This window comes from Pyxicephalus adspersus, chromosome 6, assembly GCF_032062135.1.
Source record: "Pyxicephalus adspersus chromosome 6, UCB_Pads_2.0, whole genome shotgun sequence".
NCBI lineage: Eukaryota > Metazoa > Chordata > Amphibia > Anura > Pyxicephalidae > Pyxicephalus > Pyxicephalus adspersus.
In genome coordinates this window covers 37,152,480-37,163,364 of record NC_092863.1, presented here as the reverse complement: position 1 = coordinate 37,163,364, position 10,885 = coordinate 37,152,480, and the positions used below count along the sequence as shown (strand labels likewise).

The 10,885-nt window shown below is 35.9% G+C and overlaps 1 protein-coding gene across 4 annotated transcripts in view; it reads left to right on the top strand.

Annotated features, from left to right (window-relative positions):
• The window catches only part of EMID1 (EMI domain containing 1), a 44,240-nt gene that overhangs the window by 25,533 nt on the left and 7,822 nt on the right, over positions 1-10,885 (top strand). For all 4 annotated transcript variants that reach the window (XM_072415304.1, XM_072415306.1, XM_072415305.1 and 1 more), the window contains exons 5-14: positions 864-925; positions 1,009-1,123; positions 2,092-2,136; positions 2,895-2,984; positions 5,802-5,921; positions 6,548-6,625; positions 6,718-6,770; positions 7,642-7,695; positions 7,770-7,814; positions 8,501-8,545. In XM_072415304.1, coding sequence (XP_072271405.1) covers positions 864-925; positions 1,009-1,123; positions 2,092-2,136; positions 2,895-2,984; positions 5,802-5,921; positions 6,548-6,625; positions 6,718-6,770; positions 7,642-7,695; positions 7,770-7,814; positions 8,501-8,545 — 707 coding nt within the window. The remainder of the gene's footprint in view (positions 1-863; positions 926-1,008; positions 1,124-2,091; positions 2,137-2,894; positions 2,985-5,801; positions 5,922-6,547; positions 6,626-6,717; positions 6,771-7,641; positions 7,696-7,769; positions 7,815-8,500; positions 8,546-10,885) is intronic.

The window sequence follows — 10,885 nt, the reverse complement described above, 5'->3', positions numbered from 1 at the left end:
ATATATATATATATATATATATATATAGTTAAAAAACAATCTAAACATATATGCCTTTTATTTTGTCTGTTGGATGGTCATTGTCCAAGGTTTATTCCTCCTATGGACCCAGGCAGTCCTCAGTGTTGCAGAGAATTTCACTCACTCTATAATATTAGTGTCACTCTGTTCAGTAATGTACTGCCTGGTATTTTTACTGGACTGCAATAAGTTACAAATATATATATATTCCTGTATATATAAGCATTGATGTACCAATGGGTGCATTTTCCCTCACTTCCTGACAACGTGTCCCCAGAACAGAAAGTGTGGGAAAATACGGAAAAGAACTGAACAGACAGGTTCTTTAGCAGTCCAGAACCTCAATCAGCCTTTTATCATTGCATGTTCTTATAAGAAATTTACATTCACTTCCTCGTCTTTTAACAAAGTTGTTTTGCTAGGCCAGGAAGTGAGTGAAAATCTCCACAGCAAGGATTCCAGTCCTTTCTCAATCTATCCAAAACAAGTGGCCATGATGATATAATTTGAGCAAACATAGTTTACTGTTGTCATTATCAGAACACTAGCCCAAATTAATGAAGTTCAGCTGACATTGTAGTAGGTTTTGTTTTGTTTTGTAGGTTGTAGTTTTGTAGAAAGAAATCAGCAAAAAAAAAACAGTGGAACTGTGATCCAACGTGTATATGGGAAACATAACTCTAATGTTGGTATGGTCAACGTATACAGCAGTTGACCACCCATCAAATTAGGTGGTCACAACAAAATACTCAGCTTTATTTCACCACCATAGAACGTAGACAAACTAACCGTAACTTTGTTTTTCGGAATGACTACTAAAATATTTTTTTCTCCTCATATAGGATGTCTGAACTGCAGTCAGATTCCAGAGTTGAGTGAACGCCTAAGCAACTTGGAAGCCAAGGTATTCTAAGCTATTGTGGCAAAATGTATGTTTGTCACCCACACTGCATATCAAAGAGGTTAACCATCTACTTCTGTTAATAGGTTGCCATGATTGCAGCTTCAGACAATGCACAAGGGACCGGATCGCCACCTCAGTCAGCAGGGCTCTGGGGAAGCTCACAATCACGTGGTAGTCCTGGGGAGGTGGGCATAAAGGGTAGGATTTATGTAGCAATTACAGCACCTTGATTTCACATTAAATCATTCTTGATCAGTATTTACCTGACTCATCAATAGTAGTTGGTCACACTCATTATTCATGTTTAAGATTTTTCATAGTTTGTCCAAGTCACTTCTTCAGTTCAGTATATTCAACATAAATGATGACCCTTCTACAATAAAACAACATTACCTGTCTTCATGTTTTTAAATATATTTACCTGACGCCATGTACATGGGAGTATATTCAGACCCCGCAGCCCGAGGCAATATACCCTGAGCTTTACATGAGCAGTTCAGTGGTTTTCAGAAGAAGCTTTGAAGAAGATGCCTTGTATTCCACAAGATTAGACCTCAATTCTTTCTCTTCACTCTTGCTCTATCAAACACATACTGTATACACACTGCAAAATTTTTGAGCAGTTGACAGGATTGTAGAATGTTCTATATCATTGTTTTATTATACTGTCTTTTATGGCATTGTATAATAAAATATGATTCAATGAAAATCTTTTTTATCATTTTTTAAATAAAAATTAAGACCACTGAACACACATTTAACAAAGTAAAAGACAAATTTAAAAACTGATTAATTCATTATATAAATCTGTCCAGCTAGGTATATATGTGATAGTCTCATGTATATGTAAATGTTTTTTCATTTACGCTATTTATATGACATTTGCCTGCCTGTAGTGACCTAATAGATTCGGACAAAGGATGTGTCACAGGACATTGCACACATGTGAGAAAGGAAGGAATTGGTCACAGGAAAGGTGGATCTCTGTCCTGTGTGGCCATTGCAGTGCCAGAAAATCTCATATGTTAACCTTGCACATGTCTGTGTGACCCATGTGCAGTGGTAGGATTTGTTTGCCCAGCTTGATAACAATTTATATTGTTGACAGTCTCTTCTTATTTTTCATCTCCACTGCAGTAATCTTTCTCGTTATCTTCATCTTTCAGGATCTATGTCACCATCATCCAGAGACTCCTTTATTGCTCAGGAAGGTGAGAAATGTGGTGACTGGTAGGGTCATATTTAGAGCTCATTCTGCCCTAGGAATTCATGAAAGATGGCACCATTTTATTCATGCTTCACCACCTTGTCATCAGTTATTGCATAGGAATTTTTGTCAAAATTAAAACCCATACGACATGGCTTTTTTATACAGAGTTACAAGTAAATAGTACAGACCACTAATCAAAAGCATACAGAGAGGAAAAATGGTTGAGCGTAGTCATGTGACTATTCCTAGCAATTTTATTCTGTGGGATTTGATCATGAAATGAAAATAAATCACACACTATAAATATGCTTCTGTAACCTCTGATTTCTTTAGGAGATGTGTTTTTGGTGCACTTAACTAGATTGTACAGTGAAAGCAAATTGACATATACGTCAAAGTCACTATTTTAAAATTGTCATATTCAGCTATGTTTAAAAGCATGGCCCTGCAAGTGTTTGTCCAAACACTTGCATTTTTTCTTTTTAAAACAACTGAATAGGATTCTTCACAGTATTTTGTAAAATGTACCCAGAATAATTTCAAAAGTTTTATACATATATATATATATATATATATATATATATACACACTAATAATATTTTATATATATTAGTAAAATCATGTTATCTCAGGGTAAAACTATTTTTTCAATTCACACTAAAACACATAGTGGAGTGGAAAATGCATATACGGTATATGAAATGAGACCATCCATTAGGACATATTTAGTTACAAGGTACTAACTGGCATTTCTTTCAGGGATAAGCACAAGAAAAGGTCCAATAGGGCCAGTAGGTACTCCAGGAAGCCAAGGATCTGGAACAATAAAAGGTCCAGCAGGACCACCAGGTAGGGTGATAATGTTATAGATCAACACAAAGACATCACATCTTAACCATGTTACTAATCTATTGTGTAATGATGTTGTGCATTTCCAAGCTGTATCTTTAAAGTGTTTTTTTTTTCATTAGAATCAGTATATAGGCCAGTACATTAAATGATACCAAACGTTTCAGGCTTCCCTGTCCTTCATCAAAAATAGTTTTTGAAATGTAGTCTGCCAGCAAATATAGCTCTAGATATACTTTTTTTCCTGGGTTTTCTTATCTCCACCAAAAAAATTAACCTGATATGTACAGAGCTCAATTACTCAAGCTTAAAGTTCAACACTTATCTCCCACTTCTCTATTTGCCCTGTTCAATCACATAAACAGGTTAAATCAAAAAGAGAGGGTCTGGAAAAAAACAGCCTATGTTCTACCCCCCAAAACCCACAATGTTCTGTAAATCCTGGGATTTGTTTAACGGTAAACTCCAACCAATACTGATAAACAACATACTGATCTGAGGAGAGAAGGAGTGATAAGATTACTGCCCTCTATGCAGGTCCTATCTCAGAATAGGGTGGAAATATGTACAATTGCATATGGTAAATCTTTCTTATATCTTTTTAGTGGACACAAGAACAGTAAGAGAGTTCTAATCCTTCAACACACTGTCCAAGAACCAAACATATTTGTGGTGAATGAAGATGCTCTTTACATCTTAGGCCTTAAATTTTAGAAAATGGAAAATATGCAAATATTATTACTTTTAATCAGAACTGTAACCAGAAGATGGGGGGTTTATTTCCTATAGCTATATCACTAGCTCTTTTTAGTTAGTTTCTTGCAACAAGACTGCCCCCTTCTGTGTTTTCCTTGAAAAGTCGCTCACAAATGCTTAGCTATTTTTGTTTGCAATAAAAAAAGCGTTACTAATGAAGATTGATGGAGTAATTATAGCATAATTTAATTATATGTTTAAATCTTCAGTTTTAGAAACTTTTAGAAATATTGTTTTTCTACAAGCAAATACAATAAATTTGTGTTAACATAATTGCCATGTTTCAGAACAATATACATCCACAATGGATGGTAACAAAAGCTGTTTTATGTCATTGAGGTCATCTTTCGGACAGGTGAATATGTTTTGGTTTTCAGTACCATGGACAGTGCAACATCATTAAACACCAAACTGTAAGGTGTAAGAAACTCTTAGATCATCAAGTCAAACTGGTACTTTTTCAGTTTACACAGACCTCAAAGAGGGTGGCTAATATATGGCCACCATACCCCCTTAATTATAGCTATCCCTGCATATACCCTAGAGGCAAGCACTTACCCCCTGAATTAATGAGAGATTTCTAGCAACTTTTTGTGAAATCGGGGTTACTATTTCCCTGGAAACAAGATGCTATAGTTATCACTATAATACCACATATGAATTACATAGGCAGATTCATTTAGAAAGAAAAAATGAATGTACCTTTAGAACCTGTAAGGTAGATATCATCAGATAAATGAGTTGGCACTTTGCCTTGTCACCCTTCACTATTTTAAATTTATATAATGATAAACCCCCAGTCTATAATTTATTTAAGGTGCACATTGATTTATTATTTTATATTTTTAACACTAAATATATATATTTGTCTCAGTTTGTTTGATCTTTAGGTGTAGTATGTTTGAGATTGATATGGCCTGAATACGGGGTTAAATACACAAGGCAATACCTTCCTGCTGTGGACCCTAGTTCGCAAATGACATATTCTTTATCAGTTCATATATTTATAATCTTGGCTACGGCTCAAAGAAAATATTGCCTTTTCTGGTTTCCTGCATTACCCCATTTAAATGCTTTCTAGGACTGAAACAAGAAGCTTGCTTCCAAAGTTTATGTGGGTCATGAAAAAGGTCTATCACATACACACCCTACAGAACATGTGGGTGTAATAATTACAACTATTTATTACCTCTCAGGGATCACAGTATTTCTCAGACTATGAGGGTAATCTAATAAAAGGGTGGAGACTGTTCCCCCTTTAAAAAATCAATTGGTATTCATATATCAAAAGACATTTTGTGATTTGGAAGGAAACCCACTAATACTAACTAACTAATAAAAGAAGATGATCTAGTATGTAAATGCTAAATTCTGTGCAGTTCTTGGCCGCGTTTTATAAATTAAAAAAAACAGCTCCGCCTGCAGCCTCTCAATAAAGTTACAAGCAGAAAAGAATGATTACATCATCTCAGCCTAGGTAAAATCTTTTGGCTTGTATATTAGGGCATGTCAAGAGTTTATTCATGCAGGTTGGAAGTAATTGAAAATCTGAAGCAAAATTGTCCGAACCACACTCCAGAATAAAAGCAGAAAGACCACAATACAAAATAGTCACAAATCCAGTGTCTGGGGATCTGTTGTAAACTTGTGACTACTTGAAGAACTTGTAATATGGTCTTTCAATAAATGTATTTTCCTCTTTTATCCTGAAGTACGCTCTGACAATTTAGCTTTAGATGTAAGTCTAGCAGAAGAGGCAAGCGTGGTCCTGAGCTTTCACGGGCAGCCAGGATTTTGATTGAAATGCCTATGTCTAGAGGAGTCTGCCATATATTGCTGGTTGCATTATAAAGTCCAGTTACATTGGCTGATTTAATGTTAGTTTTAAGAAAAGTTAGTTTTAGTCACTAGTAAAGTTAGTTTCCATGTCACTGAAATTCTTTTATAGGTGCCAAACGAGGTTCAGTTGCCAAAAGCATATATGCCCTATAACTAATACTTATTTATTACATATTTCCCAAAATTAGTTTAGAATGATGTTAATGTCTGGCATTTATTTAGGTCCTCCTGGTGCTCCTGGTCCCCCTGGAAAGGATGGTGCTGCAGGTGCCCCTGGAGAGAGAGGTCCTCCTGGGCCTTCAGGTCCCCCTGCTCCAGCTTATCAGAGACTTGTGGATCAGGGTGAGTATTGGACTTCAAGGAAATGATCAACGAAAGTATAATCTGTGAACTGTCATTTACTTACATAGTCATGTGGTGTCCATCAAATGATACTAATTCAGGATTTTATCATATAGAACCAATAACTCACATGGTTTTAAAGTAGATGTAAAACCTAATAGGCATTTGGATAAAAAGCCTTAAACCAAACAAAAAAAAAGTCTCCTTTTTATAAATTGTTAGACCTCTAGTGATGCTGATGGCCTGTGACCTATTTGTGACCACTTCTTGTCTAGATCAACACACTTCAGCATCAGCTGCATAGTTTTTAAGGTTTCCTAATGTAAAAGCAACATGCCATGCTTGTATAACTTGTGTTGAAACAGCCACTTGTAGTTTCCATTGATAGCCCTTGTGAAATGCTGGCAATGCAAGAGCACAATAAAGAGAAAGGGACAGGATGCTGTTATCTTATAAAAAGAAGGGCCTCGGAAAGAGTGTTCAGATTTAAAATGATTGAAAATCACTTTTAAAACCACCAGTTACACAGAGTTCACTAAAGGTAAATTATTAGACTACATTCTGTTAAAATGTGTCATCAACTAAACATAATCTAGGAGTAACCTATTTTTCTTTTATGTTTGCAGATCTTTTTAATTCAAATAGATTTTCTGAAAGTGAGGGATACCAAATCCAGGGACCTAGAGGTCCCCCAGGTCCAGCAGGTACCTAATGGCTACTATGTGTACTATTTTATATTTTTCACGTTTTTTAATACAGTATGGTTGATTATGTTATTATGCTTTTTTGTCATTAGGGCCACCAGGACCACAGGGAAAAATAGGGCCACCTGGAGTAATGGGTCAAAACGTATGTTAAGTATAAACTAAAATTTCTTTTATAAATTCAATGTTTTTAAATTGAAATCTGACCTCCAGGCAAACAGCTGAATACACACTACACAGTTTATATGACTATTCTCTTTTACCAGCCAGACCTTCTATTGATGTCTAGTTAGTTCTGAAATGTACGCAGCCCAACCAGCCATAGGTTGGCCAGGTTGGTGGCATCAATTTGCTACTGAAGGTAAGCAGTTGATGTGGTTAGGCCAGCTTCTCTCCAGATTTGATTGGACATTGGAGGTGCACAGTCAAATGCAATTCCTTATACTAGTTGCATTGAAATATAAAAGAGAGCAGAGTGAATAATTAGCCCCCCAGCCAGATGTCTGACCATTAATTGTCCATTCATAGGGTGGAGAGGATACATGAAACTATATTAGAAAATGGTGAGGTCCCCACATCGCCAAAAAGTACTGTTTTATGGGCAATAGATGTAAACATACAGGACTAGATAGACAGAAATTCAAATCCATTGGCAGGTAAAGCAGCTCTCATATATGTATTTAATCTGTGTATTCACCTGTTTGCATATACTTCAGCTTTAACAGATCTGGATGTGCGTGTCCATAGAAGAATGCCTGACCAACCAGTAATGGGAAACACTATTTCAAAGTGTAAAGCTTTGCAGAATATTTATGTTATATATTGGTATTTCCGTGGAAAGTAATTTATGGCACAAACTTTATAACTGTATTTTTTGATGGAACTTTGTTTGGGAAAGTAAATTGTGAATAAATAAAAAAAGCATTTTTATAAGTAAAATTTTAAAAAAATCAGATTTTTTTTACACCACTTAAAATTTACATTCCATTAATTATGCCCTCTATGTTACTCTGTAGGGGTTACCCGGCCCCTCAGGAAAAGATGGTCCCAGGGGAGATAAAGGAGATACTGTAAGTAGAGAAAGAAAACTATACGAGTAGCGTAAAAGGTATATATAATATTTACAGTTCTTTCTTTCCGACAGGGTCCACTTGGTCTACCAGGAGAACCTGGGCTAAAAGGGGAAATGGTAAATATTGATGACCCGCCTCTTATCAGGTTATTTATACATAGCACATCTGCTAATTATTTTCATGGCAAGTTGGATTGAAGATTTTTGGCTGACAGATCCTAAATGACATACGAGAAATAGACAGGCAAATACCTACTTTAGACAATGTGAAGAAGTCCACATTATTACATACTACAGTATATGGTTACAGAATCACTTAATGTAAAGACTTGTATAGCTATGGGACACACTGTTGTTGCAGAAACAGTTATCTGAAGTTTGACAGTAAGGCTGTGTAAACACGTTCAATAATTGTTGTTGAAAAGGATCTTTTACAATCCTTTCCAGTGGCAAAAGACTGAACGAGAGTTGTACATACAGCGCCGTTCTGCTCTATGGATAGGGGAGGGGGAGAACGACGGAACAGAACCCCACTGCACTCTCTCCCCCTCACTTGTATTACCATCGTTCGCTGTTCGTGGATCTGCCAGGACGGATCCATGTACAACATCAGAAGAGCGCTGTACACATGCCAGATTCTCATCCAATACTAAGCCTTGAGGTGATTATCGGACGAGAATCGTCTGATGTGTGTACATAGCCTAACTGTTGGTCAACTACTTTGGTTTTCATTAAATCCATAAACATTCCTTACATGTAGCCTGCAATATCTAAGCTCACCTCCATTTTCACATTTTCTATAGGGTCCTCCTGGACAGAAAGGGGAACCGGGAGAAAGAGGGGAGCCGGTAAGGAAATCTGTAACCCCTGTTCCTTTATAAAACTGGTGACCAGAAAACTCAGGGAACCAAATGTCAGAATGCAGAATCATGGACCATATTGGTCATAACCCAAGTAAAAGCTGATTTGAGTAGCTATTCTTAAAGGCAACCTTTCGGCCATTCAAATGGCTTATGGATTAAAAAAATACAATATTATAATTTTTACAATATCACATTTCTAACAAGATTATAGCAGGTAGCTTGTTGCGCTGGCTACTTGGTAGGATTTGTAAAATGTAAAATGGCTGACAGGTTCCCTTTGAGCAAGAAATATTCTTGACGGTTGGTATGGTAAAGACTTACAAAATGAATGTTTTTGTTTTTCAGGTTACAATATATTTTATTGTCATTTGTTATTCTTATACCTATCCCTTTTCTGCAGCTATCATTTTCACAGTTCTACTGTTCGTCTTGCACCTTCAAAGACGTCAGCCTGACTCATCTCATTAATTAGATATTCTTGTGATCCCGTGTACAGTGTTTTCAGTGTGATTCTAGGTCAATTTGTGAACTGCTATGAAACATTCATTTTAGATTAATTAATTAACAGTCTTATTCAAGAGAATGGACCATGCTAAGCCAAAGAATAAACAAATTTAATTGAGACATTATAAGGTCAGATTGACGTCTATACTTGCTCTTTCAAATCTTTTTTTTTTTTCATCCATCTCTGTCTTATCACTTATTTAATTATGTCTTCTGTTCACAGACAGTGTTTGGAGTGATATTTTAGGATAACTTATGCTAAGGAGGGGAAAAACCTAGATTGTGATTCCTAACATGGTATTTTATGTCACATTTATATCACAGTCACATGGATGATTTAATCAATAGCTTGACCCATCCATATGGATATTTCAGTTATGGGGGACACTGATATTACTTGAAAATTACTGGGAAATTCAGAATTGAAATATCCCTGCTATGTCAAAACAGATGGGAAAATTAAATTATCCTGCTAAATTCTTAAAATTAAGAAGTCAAGAAAATAATCAAAGCAGTATATTGAGACCATCTTGTAATGGCCACAGCATTTAACCAGCTTTAAAGTTCAGGTACAAAGATCTCACTGACTATTCTTTAAAGAACAAAAAGTCAGTTGAGGGAATCAGAATTTTTGCAAAATGGAAATATCAGCTTTGATTGGAATGATTTAATACAGTGTTAGCAATCTCTGCAATGCCCGATGAAGTCCTAACTGCTATCTTAAGTTACCTTATCACAGAGATTACCAGGACATGTTCTGTTGTAAACACTGATGAATACTAAAGGATTATCATACCTCAAACACCACAAAAATAAAAACAATTTATAGTTTCCCAAATTTCTAAAACAAAATAATTTTGATATCTGTCTCCCATTGTAAAATGAAAATGCTCAAGTGATTATCAAGATCAAAGCCTTCCTTGGTGTCTGATTTGTCAAAAGACAGACTATGGCAGGTAACAGTGTGACTCAATTTACTTTACCAGCTTTTCCAAGAAGTCTTAAGCTGTGGACATGTATTCTCTTTCAGACACTCCTATTGGTCTGTATTGTGCAGTATAAAATTATAGGAGGGAAGGCCCTTAACATTTAGAAACCAACTACTCTTGTAAATAAACCAGTTTAGTTCAAGGTTTACAACTGCGTTCACATGTTAATACAGCATTTCCAAACATTAATTCCAATCAACCTTCACCCTCCCTAAAACTACATATTTAGATCTTTTTGTGTGGTCTGATTCCATACTTCTATAGTGGGTCCATTGCATAAAGACTGATACAGCTGTGGGGGTTTCCCTTGCCTCACCTTTTCTTTTTGCCCCACAGCCTGTGACCTAACTACCCCTCTAATTAAAACAACTTCCCTACTGGAGACTTTCAATCTCAGCAAAGATCATCAAAAAGTTGATTGATAGAGGCCTTTTAAAAGTTATAATATTTGAGGTATCCATGTGGTTGGCTATATTTTCAAAATACCTATGTCAATGAGCTTGTGTCACTGGCATCAGTTTGAGAAACTTCTAAACTTATTCCAAATTCATTAACATGTGCATTTGACCTGTGGTTGATCCTATTCTGACTTAAATAGGATTTAAGTACTTATAGGATTTGATATACCCATAAATTTGTATCAGGAATGCAAAACCTATTTGAAACCAACCATAGGCCATCCCTTGGATATATGATGTAGCTAAGAGCAGACTTTTTAAGGTGCGTACACACTTCCAATTTTTATCGTTCCAATCGAACGACGAACGATCGATTGGGCAAAAAATCGTTCGTAAAAAACTAATATCTGCCTATGAGTGCTCTAAGCTTATCT